Here is a 23,052-nt window from a genome sequence, read left to right on the forward strand (position 1 = left end):
TGGGGCGTGAGGCATTGTTCGGGGGTAGTGGCGTGGTGTAGGCCTACTGTGGCTCTCTATAAAGAGTCGAGGCTTATAGTCATAACAGGATCGGACGAGCGTGTGGATGCTATGTCTGTATAGGCCTATGTTTTGAAGCCGTTTCCTCCTCCGGTCGAGATTACTCTAATGCTAGTATAGGCCTACAGTGTTTTTATACTCTGACGTCCAGCTTTTTCCTTTTTTTTTTTTACCTGTCCCGCCGTCGTCGTGGTTTTAATTGGGAAAGTTAGTAAGTATCCTATAGTTTCATTATATTTCTATATGGATAGGATTAGGACGTAACTACTGTATGTAATGAGAGAATGTACCCAACGCACATGATGTGGTAGAGGTCAGGACACCGTCATTGTGCGGTAGGTTTTCCTCTCTGATATTGTGTAGCCTAGCGCATTCTACTTTGTTGTCTTTGACGTTTGTTTTTTTCATATGCACATGCATAATGTGATCTTAAACTGTAGGCTACTGTATTATTGTTATACGCAAGGTGATGTCCTTTTTTTCACGCTGTATGTCTATCATCGTATTAGCGTCTTTGACGATAATGTGTGTAATCCTGTGTCACTCATCTTTCCTAAATAAAATAATGATTCTAAAAAAAATGCAATTATGTTTCTCCGATTTTAATTTCATGACAAATGTGTACACACAATGTTACATTCAGTGTTTAGCGTACTGCACACATGTGGGGAAGACATGCAGTAAGGGCCGTCGGGATCGGGAGTCGAACCCGCGGCACACTGCCAGACTGGAATACCAGCCAAGGTGCCTGGACCATTGAGTCATGGCCCAGGCCCTGTATACCAGTTGTATCCAGTAGGCTACTATTTTGCACAGGTAAACCATGCCGTTAGACCCCGTCTTTTTATGATACATGTATTGTTTTATGATTCTGTACATGTATTGTTTTTTTAAGTTGTCATCGTACATCGATATGATCGCGGATTTGTATACATATGGTGTGTGCTTCTAATTGTACTTATACTGTGTTTTAGTTAGGCTACTGGGTTTAGACTGAAGCCTGTTTATTTAGTTAGTTAAAAAAATAGCCAATCTACAAACTTACAATTCATTGTGCTGCTATGCTCACATAGCGTGAGCTATAATATCGTCTATTTCCGCACGTATAAATCAAGCTATAGCCACAGGTGAGCTGTAGGAGGTAAATCCATAAGTCATCATAAAATGGCATTAAACATTGACATTACAGGGGATTGAAGTGTAATTTCAGACTGTAATTAGCTCTTGTCAGAGCTTGACTGGCCTTTTTTTGAGGGTCCACTGTCTGTCAGCAGCACAGAGCCTCTGGAAACATCTGGCCTATGCAGCTAATCCTTCACATGACAGGCAATCTGGGAACCCATTTGGGTTTAAAAACAAATCACACCATGTGAAGTGAGGTGCGCCCAGATTTTTGGAGGCATGTCGATGATGTTCTCATGTCTGTGAAAAATGAGATAAATGTATTACAAGATGGTATTACAAGAATTATGGTATGACGTCTTACCATACTTTATCCTAAACAAACATTAAAGTCCATAGACTTTGACTGGGAGGGGACATCGTAATTAGGCTCTCAATTAAAGAAGTAAATGTACCGAAAATTGTACATACTCCAGTAAAGTAAAAAATACCCAACATTGTACTTAACGCTGCAACAACCCAGGGACTTAGCGCGTGGACCTACAACCACGGCGAGCACCAGGCAGGCGAGTACCCTTAAGTACAGAACTTGAGTAATTGTACCTAGTTACTTTCCTAGTGTTCGTTGTGCTCTTAAAGTGAAACTGCTCACTGTCAAGTGGAAACAAAAGTAGCTGGTGACTCCATGTGTATATCAGAGGTATGGTTGTCTATGTCCACACACTCCACAGGACAACAATAATATAGGGCCCGCCACATCAAATGCGGGGGAGAAGGAGAACTGACTCACAAAAGGTCTAATGGTGAAAAGTATGAGGAGAATATGTCTTATTATCAACCCAGGAACCGTCTAATGGTCCCTCAGAAAGACGGCAGGACATTGATTATGAAAGTATCCTCCAGGATATCAATCATCTCTGATCACATCTGACTGTGGACTCAAGAGAAGATGGACTCTCTCAACACCACCTCAAACGATTCTGCTCAACAGGGAGGACCCAATGACCACCAAGACCCCTTGTTGCATCAGTCTGGTCTGGAGGTGAATGAACAAAGAAGCGTGACTAAGCAAAAATGCCACTGCTGTGATCAGTGTGGAAAACGCTTCTCTCGAATGGACAGCCTTAAAATACACCAGAGAATTCACACTGGAGAGAAACCATATGGATGTGATCAGTGTGGGAAACACTTCTCTCAAATGGAAAACCTTAAAACACACCAGAGAATTCATACTGGTGAGAAACCTTATGGATGTGATGATTGTGGACAACACATCTCTACAATGGGACATCTTAAAACACACCAGAGAATTCACACTGGAGAGAAACCATATGGATGATCAGTGTGGAAAACGCTTCTCTCGAATGGACAGCCTTAAAATACACCAGAGAATTCACACTGGAGAGAAACCATATGGATGTGATCAGTGTGGGAAACACTTTTCTCAAATGGAAAACCTTAAAACACACCAGAGAATTCATACTTTCAGGCTTGTGTACTATTTATGAAGACTGTTTGCAATAACTTTAGGGGGTGGGTAGCAGTTTTTGTTTTGGGAAACTTTTTTTTCTTGTTTCTGTTACTGAAATAATATGGAGCAATCCTCTTAATGGCTCTGCTGCAGTAACACTTCATTAATATCCACTTATTCAATATTGTTAGATAGTCAGATACTCTATATTGGGTATAGATAGATTCATATATTAAATATGAAGCTTAGCATTTTATGTCAACTTAGATAGTATTTTAAACAGACTTATAGCTCGTTACGTAGCCAGCACTAGAATTGCATTTCATGTAGTCATAGCATTTTATAGTACACATGTATATTGTATAATATATAATATAGTATAGTATGTATAGTTGACATAGATACTCCACTGTTACGTTCTTAGTTTATACATGATTCATGATAACTGCTTTTTATATATGTGATGTATGCCATTCTTTTGTTTTTGCTTAAATGTAAGTCGCTCTGGATCAAGAGCGTCTGCTAAATGCCTAAATTGTAAATTGTAAATTGTAAAGTATTGATGTCACGTCAGGTGAAGCTACTGTATGTGCTCTGCCTCCAAACTTGATAGCTCAATAAGAGAAATCTATTTCAAGATCAATCCATGAAAAATGACTGATTAAATAATCGCTCCAACTGAATGAGACGAGAGATTTATGATAATTAGGAAGATTAACTTCCTCCACACTTCCTATTCAGTTGTCACAGCTACTGTTGCTATGTCTGCTTATTATAAGTGACCGGCTTGTTTTTCTGTAAAGTTGCTTGTAAATATTGGTAGTTTTTTGGGGCTTGTTTCTAAAGTGTAGTTGCATATTTGGGCTTGTTTCTAAAGTGTATAGTTGCTTATTTGGGCCTGCTTCATAATTTGTTTAAACCAATTTGGTTTGACTTTGGTTAGATTCAGAGCTTTCTTTTTGGCCTCACATTGATTTAATTGGAAGTAGGGTAAATGTTAGTCTTAAAATAATGTACCTGGATCAATTAACTGATTTTCTTGTCTTTAATAATATTTGTAGGTTTGTTTTGATGGTGTCCTTATCATACGCACCATTGTGTTATGTATGATTCATTGAACTGTTTATCACCCCAAGCTAGGAGACATTTCTATTGGTTACTTTTTGTGTTCAAATGTTTTTATTTTAATTATCCCACATACTTAAAACAGTTTTTGAACCGATTCTCATTAGCTTATTCTCTAAGACATACTCAACATGCTCAGAATCTCTAGAGAGATCGGTAGACGTGCTTTTAAGGTCAAAGTTTCTTCTTATTGTATGTTGTACCCGGAGGACCCCCTTGAAAACGAGTTGCTGCAACTCAAGCGACTATCCTTTATTGAAATTTCGAAATAAAAAATAGGCCTAGTTCAATTTATTCGCGATAATTCTTTTTAAATAACAGATCTAAAACCTCACGTGATCTGCTATTATCAATGGGATAATAGGATGGACACCGGAAACTGGTGGATGAACTCTGCAAACAGGTTTGTCAAAATCCCCCCCCAAATGTCAATCTGACTCATAATGACCTTTCACGATAGATTGCACCGGTTCAGTTTGTGCTGCGGTAAAGAAAATCTGTCTTTGAGGTCCTAATTATTTGCCTTGGCTGTGGCTCAGGAGGTACAATAGAAATGTCCTTGGGCAAGACACTGAAAAGGAAAGGAAAGGTACCGTACTACCCAGGGTAACTGGACTAAGCTCAATAACTTGTTTACAGCCAGGCCCTGCTCATAGAACATTTCATGGTAGGGGTTCAATGCCTTGTCCAATGACGAACCTCTGCCCCAAATTGTCCACAATGGCCTGTTATAGCCATAAGGCCGATTTTAGCTAAACACATTTCTCGTACAGATTTTGTCCATATATCACGAAAATCGCTATACACTATCTCTACAGTCATGTGATCAATACGGACCTGTCCATATTCCATCCAAAATCGCTAAGATTGCCTTCCCAAGTGTGCAGTATTTGTCCATTTCCAACAAAATGCCTCAAATCTTTCACACAGCGTGCGATTTCCGTGAAAATATGCGCACACATTACCACTAGGCCGAGGAAGAAATGCCACATCTGACAGTTATAGCGCCACCATGAGGCCGATTTAGGTAAAACACATTTCTGTACATTACTCGTACATATACATCACGCAAATCGGTATACACTATCTCCATATTAATGAGATCAACTCTCCGCTTTCCCACATTCCATCCTGATTGGCTAAGATTGCCTTTCCAAACTTTGCAGGTTTGGTCCATTTTGAACGAAATGCCTCAAATCATAAACACAGCGTGTGATTTCTGTGAAATAAATTATGCAAACACATTCCCACCACCAAGCACAGGAAATGCAACTTCAATGTTTACACCTATAACTGCACCGATCTGTGTACAACTTTTTATGTGCACTACTACACGAATACACTGTTACGTGTTATATATTTTTTGCTCCTACACATTTTCTCCACAAATGCTATTATCCTGGTGGAGACCTGTTCCCCCGGGGGTCACTTTTTCTAGTTGTGGTTGTTTTGTTTCTAACACACTTTAAAAGACAACCTAAAAGCCTTAGGTGACTGTCCTGTTACAGGTGGAAATACATTAAAAGTTGCTGAGTTTTCCCAAACACCGAAATGCAACATACGTGCAGCACGCGCACACACACACACACACACACACACACACACACACACACACACACACACACACACACACACACACACACACACACACACACACACACACACACACACACACACACACACACACACACACACACACACACACACACACACACACACACACACACACACACACACACACACACACCTTCAGTTCAGTTAATTTTTCAACACTTTTGGACAACAAAATACATGCCTGTGTGATGTACATAATCAGTAGCCTGATTATCAGACTCTGAGCTTAGTTCACTCAGTGGAGTGGGTGGGGTCTAGTACAGGCTAGTACCAGGCTAGTACATCAGTGCATTCGGGACAAGACATGAAAACCTATATTTAGACAACCCACCATGAATAATTCCCCCCCTTCCCTACAATAAGACACCCTCACAAGAATTAATAAAACAATCCCAAGAATAATCAGTCTGTGATACTTAAAACTGCAGGCCATGTGCCTCCAGAGGTATAATTTATGCCATAGAATGCCCCTAGTCTGTCCCAGACCATGTATACTTCTGCATTGATGTGGCTTATCAACTTAGCTCATCTTTCACTCACACACACATCCTCTTAACATTCTCTGCATGTCCAAATGAACAGGTCAGCAGAACATGATTTGTACTGCAGTGTAAAACTGCCACGCTTGCCTTTAAAGGCAACTATTTTGTGGGTGTCATTGCTGTGATTATGTACTTAAGCTCGAATAAGCCAGGTGTTTTGGAATGGCAAACAACTATTCATTTATATGGGTCAAAATAATGTAATTTGAACACTAGTGCTATCATCTTGAGCTGATTGTGTTCTACCTTGATTATCCACTTAATCCCTATATTATACTTCAGCGTATAACTGTGTTGCATGGCGACAATAGCCTGTCTGCTACTAGTTATTAGATCGGCTATTATTATTTATTTATTTTTCTTTGAAGAACAAAAAGGGGAAAATGTCCCAAAATAGGGCCATGTTGAAAGTGGTTAAATTGAGCCAGTGATTCAGAAAATTCCAAGCTCTATGAGAATCCTCCAGGGCCACAAGTTAAGCCATGATGCTTGACAAATTTTTATCACAGACAAGATAATCATGGTTGTTTTTTTTATGTTTTTATCGGTGAGTCGTAACATATGTTTTAATGTGATTTTATTCGAGGAAATAGCAGAACTAGCTGGCACGCCTCCTATGACTCAATTAATCAGCTTTCTGCTCCTGGCCATTTCTTTCTTGGCAAAATTTTAACTTGTGATGTGACTCATTCCATTCAGAGGCTTAGTTAATCAACATCAAAAAGCATCTGTGGGCCAGGATGATGCTTAGAAAGAAATAATCAGATCACATTTTAATTCTTCTGTATGGCCCGCCCATGTTCATATTAAAATGATATTGCGAGTGCATTAGTATCATGTTGACTGACTAATTTACTTACTGTATGCAGTAGTTGAAGAGATTAATACAAAACTATAGGCTATTTGTTAAACATCTCACAAAAATACAGTATAGTACTTCATTAAGGGCTTACTGAATATGGAAAGGAGCTGCTTGAAAATCTGAGCCCCATGGTAGGCTACTGTCTACCACCATTATTTATTAAAGAATAGTCATTTTTGGCATTTCTGAGACATAGAGACATACAGTAGAGCCCACACATAAAGCCTTTGATGTTCTTAACATTTCACTTCTGTTTGGCACCAATGTACAGTAGGTAGGGCTTTCTGTGAAGATATGCAAGGCTGCTTGAAAAACTACCATACAGCACACAGAGTCAGAGCGCCCTCCTCGGGTACAACGGTGGAAGGCTGATCCTACAGTCAGAATATTAATTAATGGTATAGGCCTGTTATGCTATCTGTTTATCATGTGTGATGTGAGGAGGGAAGAATATTAGTTGTTTGTTTGTTTGTTTACAGGCATTTCTTCTTTATCTGTACAGTGGGTTGAGACAGCAAAGTGCGGCTAAAGAGTAAGCAGAGATTGTGAACCGGATTTGAATCCGGGATGTTGTAGTATAGGTGATTTATGTGTTCAGCAGGTTGAGCCATGCAAGGCCCATGAGGGCTGTCCTTTCTGACACACTGAGGAAATGACACGAGAAAACATCTACTGAATCTGACGGAATATCACATCAGTACTGTACAGATCACTGACTGAATGTAAAAAAAAGAAAAAGAGAGCCCCCCCCCCCCCCCCCCCCCCCCACTAAAAAGGTTATTGTATTAAAAATCCATCAATTCATCAAATTGATTGGTTTGTTTCACTGTTGCACCCCTGTTGCATACCACGTTGTGTATTTGACATTTGTTTTGAGATTGTTATTGTTATTTACGATGTAACCGCAATTTGTGAGAAGCTTGCACTGAAGAATTTCACCCACTCCTTCACAAAAAAGGGTGTGTGACAAAAAGTTGAGTTGAATTGAATTTCCCTGCTGAGCTACCAGGATGCCCAATCTTGGTGTCTCTGCTGTGTACTGTCAAATGAAATGCATAAATCCCTTCAAAAATAACATATAAAAATATACTTGCTAATCTGGGGCAAATCTGATAACAGTGTATTTTGTATTTGTATTCTTTAATACCTTTCCACTTTTCCTGTTACAAGACGTTTCCTTTCGCAGCTATACTAGAACCATCCACAAGGAGCTTCCAGAAAGCCTGCACTTTCCACCGAGTCAAGACAATTCAAAACCATCCAAACTGTACAGAAATGGAGTGATACAGACTGTCAAGCAAACGCTGCAGCATCTTTTAATCATTTTCTCTAAGTAAGTAGTTCACGTCATCTATCCTCTCTCTCTCTCTCTCTCTCTCTCTCTCTCTCTCTCTGCAAGTATTGTGTGATATTGCCTCATGCACTTGAAAGGATGGCAACTGTTAGAAGAGATACAGAGAGGTTCCAACCCCCCTCCTCCTCATCCACCACTGGCTGAGGAGATAGAGCTTGGCTTTTCTGTTGACTGCAAGAACCTGATAGCACCTTCATTCAACTGTACCACAATGTGATACTGTACACTGCAGGCACACAGCGCAGACAAGACATATACACCACAAATATTGGACGGGGCACAAGTTCACACAAACACACAACGTAACGCATCACAAATCAACAGAGATCATGAATAGTAAAATCATACATGAACAGAGACGTACCACTGTTCTGATGTAAGCCGTCTGTATTAGCCCTATTTTATGCGTTGGCTATATATAAAATAGTCAATCTACAAGCTCGCAATGCATTGCATTGTGACACGCATTATAAGCTAGTAGATCTGCTATTTGTTTATGAAATGTGCAATTTTTTGTTTGTTTTGAAATATGTTGATAGAAATGGGTACACCAGGGTTAATGTGGTTCCAAACCAGCTGTTGTTTTTTTAAAGCTATAAAAAAAACTCACCTATTACTAAAGGATGTAATTGACCTATTACATCCTTTAGTGTGAATGGATGCAGGCAGGAAGCTTCATAATGTGGCATACTACAAAATCTTATAGATCAGGTGTTTTGGAACATTGCCTTTCTAATTAAAATCAGGCAGGAAATAGGGCTCATCACGATCACGATATTCCAGACCTTATCCATTCTCCTATTAATATACATTGATACTGTACCCTAATGTGTCAGTGAAAGAGATATAGCAACATCAAGATGTATCTATATCAGTGCTACTCAACCCGCGGCCCATGGGTGATATTGCTCATTATTATGTTCTCTTCATATTGTGAATGAAGCCTCATTTTGTAACTTCATCATTAATCACAGTGTTTTTGTTCATTGAGGTTTGGCTTTATAGATGGAAATGTGGCTTTTTTACTCTAGTACACTAGTCGTGTAGTCCGTTACAAAATAAATGTGTAAACATTTCAAAATATTACTGACATTTTTAGCTTGCGGCCCTTGAACTTTTGGAATTTTGCTGAGAGGCCCCTGAGCCATCTTAAGTTGAGTAGCCCTGCTCTATATATTCAAGTTGTGTCACCTTTTGACTTTGAAACTATTACCATAGGGTTTTTATTCATTATTCAACCAGGTAAATGAAGAACAATTACTTTCAAGAACAGCCTATTAGAGCTGTTCATATGCATAAGATGTGTAAGTGTTAATTTAGAAGTGTATTTATCTATGTTTTAACTCCAGTAAGCGGATCAAGTCGCAAACTAGTTTTGTCGTACAGGTGAGCTTACAAGGAGAATATACCTGATTCTCCCTGCATCAGCTACTGTGATGTCCATCATGTCCATACCGAATAAGAATAAACATGACATGACAGTGCTGTCATTCTCCATTTGCATAAATCAGTTTTACCTTCCGACAATCCTCGCAATCTAATAGAAGGGGTAGACAGCTAGCTCACCTGTCCGTCAAAACCTCCGCTAGCCATGATGTGCTGCCTTCCAGTGGTGATTATGACTGCAATGCAGGGATTATGCAGCCAAACAAGAGGGTGGAGAAAGCAATCAAGGGGCAGGGCATCAGAGTGTAAGGGAGGGGTACGTGTTATCTTCCAGATCTCGCTATCCATTTGCCTGCTTAAATTCCTAGCACGTCTCCTGTTCTACTATTTGGTTGTGAATCGATACAAAACAATCAACATTGGTGGGGAAAATGCAGATTGATTTAATGACGAAACCATGTATGCTTGAAGAACAGTCAATAGACAGAAATGAATGATACTACATAACTGGTTTTATTTGGCTGCAATTGTTACCTGATCATTGACATCTCCCATTCCAGAGGACCTGAATTCTTCTGACACATTGATCAATTGAAAAATAAGAATTCCCATTAAGTCGTACCGTTACCCAACAACTATTTATTGTTGCGTCAACAGGTGATTGTTTGTTCGCAAATACAGCCGAGAAGAATCCAAAGAAAAAGCCAGTGAATGTAGCGTGCTTTATCAGAGCGGAAACCCAAACCAAACCTGAGTGGAGGATGCTGGGAGTAAAACTCATGTACATGTCGGCAGTGGATGGGACTAAAAATAATTAACTCAGTAACTAGAACGCAGTGGAGAGCTTGAAGCCATGCAGGTAACAGAATATAGCCTTCATCAAATAACAATCACACATGCTTTTTCCAAAATCAAACATGCATCAGAGGGGCAGAGAAGTGTAAATACTAAACATTTTAGCAATACACATTTCTTTGATGTTTTGCAGCGTTAGATAATATTTCTAGAGCATTTTAAATACTTTTTCCAGCGATTCCTTTTTATTTAAATTGATTGTTAGAAGCAAACAACGCATAATAAATGAAACAGAAATAAAATCATTAAAAAAATAAGATCTAATATCGTAGCATGGATCTGCCTTGGTGCTGCCAATGCGAGTCACGAAAAACCACAAGCGAGTTTCAGTCACTACTACTAATCTGAAAAGCGTTTGTAAACGGTCAATCATTGCAAGCGCAAACTGGGTCGTCACAAGGCTGTGCAGTGCAGCTGGTTCACAGTGGTCACGGAAGTTCAACCTCTCATCTCCATTACAAGCCACCTCGCTAAGGCCTAGCTGACTGTGTCGCTGTAACGCCACTTGGAGATATTTGTGGAAAGGTAACTTATTTTTGTTGACTATCCTCTCAGAACAATAAAGCAATTATCTTTTTTTAATTAGTTCAATTTTTTTTTCTTTTTAGAAAATAAACTAACAAAATCATGCAACTAACATTTCTTTTTTTTTCTTTCTGAAACAAAACAAAATGGTGCTCTTGGATTTTATTCAGTAGTGCTGGTTGGGTTCGGCTGGGGTCGGATCTGGGGTGGTCGGGACGGTGGTTTGTGATCGATGGTGGTGAGTTCAGTTCAGCTCAAGGGTATTTATCTTTTTAGGCACTGCCGTCCTGTTTGAGGCGCTGACTGCGCGCCTTGTACACCTCGATCAGTAAATCTTTGACGTACTGGATCTCCCTCTCCACTGACTCAGCCTTGTCGCGTAGCTCTCTGTTCTGTCCCTCCAGCCCGTGAAGCTCCTCCTCCAGAGTGTCAAGCTCCGCCCTCTTACGCAGTCTGTACCTGCATGGGACAAAATGCAGGGGGTTGGTGGGTTGGTTTTACATTGTGTTGCCTTGCATCATCATCATATGTTGTGAGGGCAAATGCGATATATATACAGCATTTTTCATGGTTTATTATTTCAGAATGGAGAGTGCAGAGACGGGAAACAAATTAAATAGCTAAATGAGGCGGAACATAAAATAAGACGGGAGTCGGATTTGAACGGGGATCACACAGGGAGACAACGTGGCCGCGTCGCGAGCTGGTAGATCGGCGATTCTCATTACTTCTTGAGATTATTATTATTTTCTTTAATCATGGAATTTCTTAGATGTTTGTTTTAAAATTAATACAATTATTTTTGCAGTATTCTTTTTTTTTAATTTTGGGATTTTTACTTGAGTCATGACCCCAAACAAATGACCCGTGACCCACAAATGGGTCCCGAACCACTGTTTGGGATACAGTGTTCTAGATAATAATAATAATAATAATAATATGAATTTGTATTGCACATTTTAAAACAAAGTTACAAAGCTCTTAACACAGAATGTGCCGTCTTTACCATGAACATGATATACCATATCAGTATTTTCACAAATATACATAAAAAATATATTTTCTCTGATATAACGGTGTCTAAACCATTTAATTTTCATTCATAAATTATTATAAATATATCATTTTTCTGTATGAGAGTTTATACCATGGTGCTTACATTCTATCAGTGAGGCTGATGATTTATTCACAGATTTGTTTTTATCTCTCTTTCAAGCTAGGAACTGAGAAGCTTAAACATGATAGAGATGCTTATATCCTTATATTAAAGGTTATATATACATGATTAAAATACAAGGGCAAACACATGTGTTCCATATAAACACTGAGAGAACTAAACAGCCTTCCAATAATGTTTAGGTGGGGCAGTATCTGGCAGGGTGCACGGGACTTTCCATAGCTCTTTACTGTCAGCAGGACATTATAATATGAATAACCATTCAATAGCACGTCACTCTGAACATTACAGCTATCCAAATATAGACATCAGCTTTTGCTTATGTAACAAAATGGTTGTGCACAAGTCATGGCTCCAAATATTTCAGTTTGAGAATCATTAACTTAATTTATTATGAGCATTATCAATATTTGTATGGCATTATTATTATTACTATATTATAAGTAATAACTTATTTTAAGAGTGCTTATACATATTCTGTTTATAGGCCCATGTAATAATATAGTATTAATTACTAATACTAATGGGTTTTTTTTATTCATGAAACACTAAGAGACAAGTTTTACAACATGTGTTGTTTAGCTTATTCTAATGCTGAAATCAAATGAGAGCAAGAGGCAGGGAAGAGGAGGAGAGGATGTTGAGAGAGGCAGAAGTCAAGCAGTACCTGTGAGCAGCAGTCTTGTTCTGGTCTCTCTTCTTCTGCTTCCTCTCCCCAGTGTGGACTTCCAGGGGTACAGCCCCTCCCACCAAACCTGTCTTGAGGGAGCAGTGCTCGTCCTTTAGCCTCTGTGCCGGGCGGTGATGGATCGAGGCGCCTACCAGCGGTCCCTCGCTCTCCCCTCTGGTGGACAGACATTCATAGCTTTGGTCTGCAAGGCATTCTGGGTAGAGGTAGTGTCCGTGGTGGGGCTCAACAGCTTGTGCTTGTGAGGGCTGGTCGAGGTCTCCTATAAAGCTATGATAAGGCTCTGTGCTGGCCATGGTCTGGTGAAAGTAGCTTTCACTGCCCACCATTGTGTCGTGGGGAACACTTCCCGAAAGTCCTCCTACATCCTTGCTGCAGTGCAGGACCTCAAGCCCCGGACTGTCGTAACTTCCATTAACCTTCGCGCCGTGCGCCAACTGTCCCTCTCGCTTGTGGTGGCTGTCGTAGGAGCCACTGAGGCAAAAGCCCCGAGCGATCTCTTCGCTGCAAAACATTCCTTCCGAGAAACAGTAGCTCTCCTCTTCCTTCAACGATAAAGCACATTCTCTGACCTTCTTTACACTGCCAATGCTGTTCTTACTCACCGTTTTCAAAGTGGAGTAGTGGTTCACAGACAGCTCTGTGCTCCCTGAGTAACTTCCCCTGGAGCCCCATGCATCAAGTCCCATGTCTTCGCCGACTTTCACAGCGTCGCTGATGAGTCTTCGTCCGTTGTTGTGATGATAGCGGTGGTGATGGTGATGGTGGTAGTTGTACGGGGCGGGTCGTGCCAGCTTGCTCCTGCCGATGGGACCGCCACAGAAGCTCGCCAGGTCCAGCTCCCCTGTCGCCAAGGAAACGACCACGGGGGCGGCTTCCGATTGGCCGGTCCCATATGAAGCGTAGGGTAACTGGTAATAAGACTGGGTGCCCATGGCTTGGGCGCCCTTGTCACATTTTGCCGATCTCTCTAGTTTGGCCGTGGTGGCCGTGGACTCGGAGCGGAAATAGTCCTCCAGCTGAGCCAGCTCCTCCTGCAGCAGAGAGGTCATGACCTCCAGGTCGGTGGGCACCTTGACATCCTGTTCCAGTGGCGAGGGCGGGAGGGATGAGCTCGGAGAGGACTCGGCCGTCGATGATACAAACGAGGACAAGTCAACTTTTTCCGTCATCCAATCCGTGTGACCATCACCTGCAATGAATGAAAGGAAATGGATTAAAATGTAAATAAAACTAATCAGAGGTTATAAATCGTTATTGTGTAAAACAAATATTTGTTTTCTTTCATTCAGGCAAAAAAGGCACTTTCGATGATTCAGGAAAAAATTATCTCACAAGCCTTATATAACTGTTAAAAAAAAAACAATAATAGAAATAAAAAGTAAAATAAGCTAAAAAAGGTTTCATCAAGTATTAAGTCAAAACATCCGAATCGGACTAACCGATCATCTGAAAATGATTGAACAGCATCGTCTGCACTGGTTATATATCCACTTTAGCTGTACTCACTGTACGACATTAGCTCCCGCTCTGCACTGCGGCTCCGACCTCCGAAAGTGGAAAAATAAAAAGGCGTTGTGTCGAAACTCACCAATTAAGTGCTGCCTCTCTGCTGGCTCCGCCCTCCTCTTGTGCCGTGATTGGTTGAGGCTAGCCTGTCGGAGAGAGGGAATGCTGAGGTCGCCTGTGGAAGTGGGAGTGGGAATTTTCGTGTGAAGGATCGATGCTGCCGACATTGGCGCCGGCGTCGCTTCTTTTTCGGCTGAAATGCTGAAAAGCGCAAACTGCAGTGCAAGAGTTCGGGCGACACGTCGCTGAGGACAAGATTGTTGAAAGACCTGAAGACCTGTTGACAAAAACAGGAAAAACATAATAAATTAATTAAACAGTTTTGAATTTTCACCAAAAGCTGAAATGCAAAACAATTATTGATTTATTTTTATTCAAAAGTTATTTTTTCTAAAAGTATTAAAATGATAAAAATGTGTTTTAAATTTCTAAGGTCATCATTACACTGTTTACCATTACTTCACTGCACTCTTTGAAACTGCATTCTTATTACAGCATGATTTACAATAATAGTGGCTTGAAATATCTTTAGATTTAGGTTAAAATAGCAACATAATATCAAAACAATTGAAACTGTAATACAAATACAAATTCATGAAAGTAATTACAATAAATTATATTATTTCTTTAAAACATGTCTCTGTGGGGACGTTTTTAATGTTCATGTTGAATGAAAACAACATATCTCCTCTAAGGGAAAAAGTTACATATTGTAACTTTAATATAGTGTAGACCGAATGAAATATATTATCAGTGAGCAAAACGACCTCCCATAACATCCACAAGAGTTTATTTACTGCTTTATTAAGTAAAATTCACTTTCCAGAGACCATGGTAATTATTCTCAAAACTTTCCAATGTCCCCATAATAGAAATATTCACTTACCCCATAATTTCTGAGTAGCCTTGTTTCTTGAGAGTGCGTTGCAGAGATGCAAAGCACAAAAACACCCTTCTGATGATAATGGTCACAATTTAAAAAGCCATATTATTTCCTTGCAACTCAAGGATCCTACATGGAGTGCTATTTAGGCGAATACAGTTGCAGACAAAGTTTTAAATCCGCTACTTCTTCAGCAACTCCTAATGCCGGACCGCATCACCACAATACAGATCCATGCGCAGTTTACAGAGTTCACGCTTCCAGTTACGTCATGAACCAATGGGACTTTCCGATTATCAAGAGACTTTCCCAAGTTCACTTCTACAGCGGCCAAATATACTATCCCGAAACACAACCTCTTCTTGTCCTGCCAATATGAACGAAGCCTACAGGAGATACCCCTTTAGAGCTTTCCGTATGACAAGCGTGTCAAAAGTGCTCAGACTCAAAATGACACGAATCAACAGTTCGGCAACACATGCGTGCATCTGTGACGCACTACTTTCTCTTGCGCCGTGGAGGAAGGACACATGGTTGCGGTTGGAAGGTGTAACTTTAGTTGCAGTCCTGTTGCATCAGATCCGCAGGGGATTCGCTGAATGCTGTAACAATGTAGCCACATCATTGGTTTAACCGGGGCTAAGTTTTCTATTGGTTTAAAATCAATCATACAATCATTGGTCATTATTGCTGGTTTCAAAATGATGGGTTGTACATTGTAAGTCTGAGGTCAATAAGCCCGTGTCCCCAGAGCGCCCGCCTGTAGAGAGAGCAGATAAATGAGGCGTGAAGCAAGTTCTCTGCCGCTCTCACAGACTTTCGAGCTACATGATAAAACTGTTTAAAATAAATGTAGCACAATATTCACCAGGGAAAATGCTAATTGTTTAAAAAAATATATAGAATTTAGGTCTTCATATCGTTCTGTGTATCTGTATGGATGTGTTACCTACTGTGTGTGTGTGTGTGTGTGTGTGTGTGTGTGTGTGTGTGTGTGTGTGTGTGTGTGTGTGTGTGTGTGTGTGTGTTTACTCACCTATCACCACCATTTCTGATGTGCGTAGGTGTGTTTCTCTATAGGGAGTGGACCATATTTTGACAGCAAGGAAGAGACACATGACACACACATGCACAACACTGATTTGGACCAGGTTTGGACGTGTGGGGTTTTATGCAAACTTAGGTTTTTGTTACATTCAACTTCTCACCCAAATCTATGAAATACTCAAGGTGCTGGAAAGTGCACCACCTCTTCCCTCTCTCTTTCCTGTCTGCCTCTGTGGCACTCTGAATGATAGGCCTACTTACTGGTAGGCTAATATGAAGAAAAACAATAACAAATAACTAAAAATAAAATGATGCATCTACACATCAGAAGGTGAAACACTTCATTCATCAGTGGCTAATATGCAATATGAGTAGCCAGCCTATACAGATTCCCTCCCTCTCCGGCTCTCAGTTAGACCAGAGCCATAGAGTAAGACAGAGTTATGACAGCTGTTCACTTCATGGGGCCAGTCCAATGGCGGCTCTTATAGGCAAAGAGTGATGTCCTGGACCGGAAGTTGGCAGAATGCACTGGACTCAGGCAACAGCCCAGCTTTAATGATCTTAAATCCCTTCATTTTAGATAGTGTTTTAGTAATAGTACAACATAAACATTACAGAGACTTTAGTTGTCACTGTACAATACTTTAAAACAGTTGTCATGTTGCACACATTCCTAAAATTGCTGAGATTTGCGCCACCCTATGTATTTCAAACTCCAGCTTGTCACTCTCCAGGCTGCATGAACAGTGCTCGAGTACTCAGTTTTCTGCCCCCTCAATGTCGTTCTCTGTCTTACTCTATATGGCTCTGAGTTAGACATATAACAATTTTATCCAATCAGAAGAGAAGAGTGAACTCATAGCAGGATAAACAAGTGAGATTGGCAGTGATGAAACAAAATGAGCAGGCAGAATCTGAGCTGGAATTGGATATTTAAACTGATAAATAATCTTATATGCGTTTCTCTGTTCTCTGGATAACATTGGTATCCCAACCTGAAAATGCAGTTTCTGTCTACAGAGCTGGAGACAGAGACACCTGTTACTGTTAATATTCAGTGATTTCACTTAATTCAAATATCACTTATTTTTTTGTTTTGTTGTGATAATCCTCTGCGCTGACATTATAAGAAGTTCCTCCCTGTCCCCAGTTAACCCCTGGCTGGGGTAAAAAGAAACGTAGACCGGGGGGGGTTTCCAAATCACCCAAATCACTGAATGCTCCTTTAACTCTAAAATCCAGGACTCTCTGAAACTGGACAAGCTGGTCTCTATAAAATAATGTAAGGCACTACAACAAATAGCGACTGTACTTGTTTTTTGTGGCCCCAGTGTATTACCATTATGATGTTCTTTTTAATATTGCTCGATCTTTACCTTATGTAAAATTGTGTTTTTTTGTATGTGTGATCATATTGTGCTCAGGGCGTCCTTGCAAAAGAGATCATGTCATCTCAATGGTCTTCCATGATTAAATAAAGGTCAATAAAACTCTGAGAGTTACAAATCTGGATACTGTAAATTGTACTGTGCAGCACCAACAACTCATTTGAGTTTCAAACAATAATACTGTTATATACTGACTGAGTAGGATGCAACTGAAATAAATGTGCAGGAGAGACTGTTGAGACTGAAGGGAGCGCGTGCAGTAGCCTATCCGACTTGAAGTAAACTTTCACAGAAAGTGACACTTTCACAGCAATAGCCTACTATAGGTATAGGCCCTTTCAACAGTGGTGGAAATGTATCAATACTGTGATATTGAAATACTTTGTTACAAGTAAAAGTCCAGAATTCTGGACTTTTACTTGTAACAAATTACAAGTAAAAGTCCAGAATTAAAAATATACTTGAGTAAAAGTACTAATGTATTTGTCATCAAAATATACTAAAGTACTCAATTTACAGAATGTCCCATTTCAAGTTTTCAAATGTATAAAAAACATTTTGAAAATAGCAGCAAGCTCACAATGCGTCGACACGTGAGCTTGTAGATCGCCTATTTTCAAATGGCTGAAATGTATATAGGGCTGAAGGGGTTAATGTATGTTTTGTAATAATAATCCAAATCTACAAACTAACTAGTAACTTTTCAAATAAATGTAGTGGAGTAAAAGTACAATATTTGGATCCAAGATGTAGTGGAGTAGAAGTAAAAGTATTGGAAATTGGAAATACTCAAGTAAAGTACAAATACCTCAAAGTTGTACTTAAGTACAGTACTTTTAGAACTAATACTGTAGTTGAGTGCATGGAGTGTTGAGGTTTTACAAAATAAAGTATTTATTTGTTATAGCTGTGTTTGAAGTTGTATCAAGTCGTGTGCTATATAGGTCCGATAGGACAAACAATGGACATTATGGTAACTTATAGGGCCTGCTTCATACTGCATTTATGCATTTTTATTTTGATGTTCGAAAGCATCATTTCTCCTTTATAATGCACAAGCTATGGTTTTTTGATATTAAGGAAATAGAAAATAGGATATTTCACGGCTCATTGTCATTGTTTGCATGTCCATAAGAATTATGTAAGAATGAAAGGTTTTTTGAGCACCTGGCTAATAAGAGCACAATTATGGTGTTTTTGAAGTGGATGGAAGAAGGAAGATGGAAGACAAAATCAAAAACAAAATCATCTCAAAACAAATCCACAAGCTAATAGATGAGAGGGAACATAGGGCTGAGGGAACATATAGGCCACAATTATTTATTTGGTTGTGAATGGACATGCATCCACTTAAGACTAATTTAGTTACAAATGGATGGTTTGTGATGGATGAACTGCACTCAGAGCTTTATGTTGTAGTGCCACTATTCAGCTTTTGCCAAGCTACATGGTGAAATACATTTCTGAAGCTACATTATTCGGAAAGCAGAGAGAATAGTAGGCAACATTTCTGTCTGTTTTGCCTGTAACCTGCTCAACAAAGATTACATTTACCCGCATTTGTGTTCTTGTAGCAGTCTTGACAAATGCTGGTGGGTTTTCATTTTGGTTTCTAAGTGAGCTAGTCACTAATATTCCTCCATTCTAAATAGTAGACTATCGTTGCTGGTGCCACCACTCCTATAGACAACTACTGTATGTGTGTCTCTGGCTGGCTGTGTCCGTCCCTGGCTGGCTGAGTCTGTCCGAGCACGAAAATTGTGTGTCACTGTTGTGCATGCCTATAACACACACACACACACACACACACACACACACACACACACACACACACACACACACAGGCCGCGTTCTTGTGGGTCTGGAACTTCCAGGGACCCCCCTCTTGGGCCCCCCACACAAAGTTGCACCACTCAATTCACACAGGTGTGATTTTTCTTTATAGATCAGTGCTATTGAACACCCTTTACTTCTGTGTGTTGGTTAAAAAGTATTGAACCAATTATTAAAAAGTGCTTCAGAGAAAACCTCCTAAGTCCACCTGAGCTGGATGTTCTTTCATTTCCTGAATTTTTTTGGAGTTTCTTCCAGACAGCAGAGTTATGTTTTATTCCTATTGGTTGATGGTTGATCAACCATTCTCTACATCCTCCACAACCGGTAGGTTTCGGCCTGGTTCAAGTAAAAAAGTAAACAGAGTCCTGCTGTTCTTCTACTGAATTCTACACGATTCATTCATTTGATTGCTATTGATATTTTACTTTAAATAGTTTTAATAATTATTTATTTATGGGTTTTTCATATGTTTTATAAATCAGTCAATAACACAGACACAACACAGGTGCATCATCCATTCACAGTGACACAATCTCAACATACAATTAAAGATAGGACTACAAAAACAAGGTAGTAATTTCAATTTAGTCATGGAGAAAGCCTTGTATTTCATTTTCTACAGATGCATAAAATGCCGCACATCCCCAATCCAACCAGAGTGAGTGGGAATAGAGGGACCGTTCCAGTGCACAAGGATTAACTGACTTGCCAAGCAGGCTTTAAAAAAAATGCCACAAATAGAAAATAAACAACATTTTGCGCGGATGTGACTTGACTGGTAAATCAGGACTCCAGAGAAAGCAACAATTGGGAACTGGGAGGGTGCAAGGTCGACATGAGGTGACTTTAGAAGTGTCAAAATCAGACTCCCAAAATTAGGATGCATGGGAGAAACACAGACAGGGCAGTACACTATATAGACAGCATAGGCCCTGCAGGCCAGGCCAAGGGGCCACAAGTGACATGCCCAAAACCTATTATACAGATCAGCAGGGGCCTGACTGACAACTTCTTTCACATAATATAAGAAAGATCGTTGCCATATTACACCATGACCTGTGTAACGATAAGCACCACTGGCAGCATCCCATACCAGGTACATACTGTAATTATGAAACCCTACTTTACACTGCAGCACCCTATGTCTGGCATACTGTATGCATCCTATGATTTGATTTTACTTTGAACCCGCAGCACCCCAAGCCTGGTACATTATATGCACCCTATCACGATCCACCTTAAACTTATAGCACCCCAAGCCTGACACATGCACCCTATAGCCTCGGTACCCAGGCTTTTATCTTTGTTCGCAATCGGATCAGTAGTGAAAAGCCTGGGAAAATATGGCATCAAAAATGGGAGTCGGCTTGTATTTTTCTAACCAATAACGTTGGTCAGTGTTCTCTACGGGGTGGGAGGGGAGGGGGGCGGGACTCAGATCGATGAACCAATAGGATCCACCGCCTGCTTTCAACCGGCTTAGACCAGAAAGCACACAGGCTGGGCCAGACTACATGCACCCTATAATCCTATGTGATGCACTTTAACCTGAAGCATTTGTTCATTTTTCAGGAAATGAAAAATATATACGTTTTTAAGGAAGTTAATAAAACCTTCTATATTTTAAATGATGCAATACTGCCGTTACTGAGGTTTTGTCCAATGCGTTTTTTACTACTTTCCATTGCTTCAATATTTTCGAAACAACACACAGACGTAAAGGGTGTTCAATAGCACAGATTTATAGAATAAAATCAATGAGGTTTCCTCCAGACAGCAACGATATGTTTTTTTAAGTGGATCTTGTTTCAGAAGTGAATCAATAAAATAAGTTGGGAGAATTTCCAGATAGCCTGCATAGCACCTACCGGTTAATATCGCTTGATAACATTCGAAGCGGGTGGTCTGGAAATGTATATGAACAGAATGATGGACTCTGAACAAGACTCTGGAAAGATGATTATCTATTTGACCAAATCTACAGAATAAAATAAACAAATGTACCATTCTCATTCAGGTAACTGATTACTGTAATACCACAGAATGTAGGTTGTGGTTGGGGACTGGGGAGAGTGTGTTAGCATAAACAAGGGATGATTGATTAAGTGAATTAACTGCATACTAACATTGTAAGGCTGTTCTTTATGTTCTTGGTGAATTTGGTTGGCGGTAACAGAGTGAGCACAACAACAGAGCTGTCAATGATGCCTGATTTATACTTGGTTGCACACCCTGCGTCCTGCACCGAAAATAGCCCATCTACAAGCTCACAAGGTGTCACATAGTGACACCATGTGAGCTTGTAGATCAGCTATTTTTGGTTCCCAAAACAGATGCACAAGAAGGTATGAATTAGGCCGGAACACAGAGGCTGATTCAGTACAGAGCAACACTCCATTTTCTGCCAATGCAGTGTATAGTGGAGGCCCGAGAAGTCAGAGCCATTCACCTTAACAGTTTTGTCGCTGCAAACGTTGTTTACTATTCTTTGTTGAGGAAAACTTGAAGTCCAAATATTTCACTTCCAGAAGTGACTATATATGCTCTGGATTAAGAGCGTCTGCTAAATGCCTAAATTGTAAATTGTCTATACTGGCTCTATTATTTGTCAAATGCTCAATGATACAGCCGTATCATTGAGCATTTGACAAATACGACTTGAAACACAGAGACTAAACATGGGCATGAAACTCAAATGGTTGATTGATTGATTGATTGATCAGCCAAAAACATCTAATTATATTTTAGTATCATAATAATAAGAAAAAATCCATTATTTACAACTTCATCATCTAAGTGAAGGAAATGACATAGTTTCAAGAAAGAGTGCAGGCGGGAATTAAAGTACACATGATAAAGTTGTTTACAAAGCATTTTCAAAATCTCAACTCAAACGGAAATAGCTAATATTATATTATAAACTAGAAGAAAACGATCATTTGCTCAATTATAAAAGAAAAAAATCACACCCGTGTGAAGTGAGGGGCACTCTTATCATCAGGGGGTGCTCAGCCAATCAAATCATCTCTATGGGGTACACACACACACACAGACCAAGCTGGGCAGAGGCCCCTCAAAAAGATGATTTATCTGACCAGTGATCATTTGACCAAAGGATGATCTGAACTCAGAAAGGGTTAAAAGTTTTGACACAATATAGTTGCTTGTATAGACGGACAAGCATTGGTTCTGGGACACAGTTCTGGGACACAGGACAGTTTCTTCAGCGAGTTAACTTGATTAAACCGAAGGAGAACAGTGTTCTCCTTCAGTGAGTGGCTATGGTTCAGAGTAGGAACTTGAACTGTGGATTTGTGAGCCGCTGATCTCCAGCAGAGCACACAAGCTCTTGCACTAGTCAGGCGTCAATTCAACTGTCTCGTGTGTGCTGTCCTCCAGGCTTGTTAGCACACTATAACAGGAACCTGTCAGCCTCTCTCCTAAATGGACCCATCATTGTTATAGATGAGGAGGCCCTGGCCTGTGGTAATATCTGCAAATTTCAGCAATTTGTGGGCCGGTGTAATCATTAGTGTACAGGGAGT

At 40.0% G+C, this 23,052-nt stretch overlaps 1 protein-coding gene across 1 annotated transcript; it reads right to left on the minus strand.

Moving 5' to 3' along the window:
• Positions 1-10,004: 10,004 nt before the first annotated feature.
• On the minus strand, positions 10,005-15,710 carry atf5b (activating transcription factor 5b). Its single transcript, XM_080773182.1, has 4 exons — positions 15,237-15,710; positions 14,373-14,627; positions 12,761-13,973; positions 10,005-11,375 (listed from the first exon to the last, which is right to left on the minus strand). Exons 2-4 carry the CDS (start codon positions 14,515-14,517, stop codon positions 11,189-11,191), a joined length of 1,545 nt encoding a protein of 514 aa, XP_080629308.1. The 5' UTR covers positions 14,518-14,627; positions 15,237-15,710; the 3' UTR covers positions 10,005-11,188.
• Positions 15,711-23,052: the final 7,342 nt, after the last annotated feature.

This window comes from Protomyctophum bolini (genome assembly GCF_963924005.1).
Source record: "Protomyctophum bolini genome assembly, chromosome: 9".
Taxonomy (NCBI): domain Eukaryota; kingdom Metazoa; phylum Chordata; class Actinopteri; order Myctophiformes; family Myctophidae; genus Protomyctophum; species Protomyctophum bolini.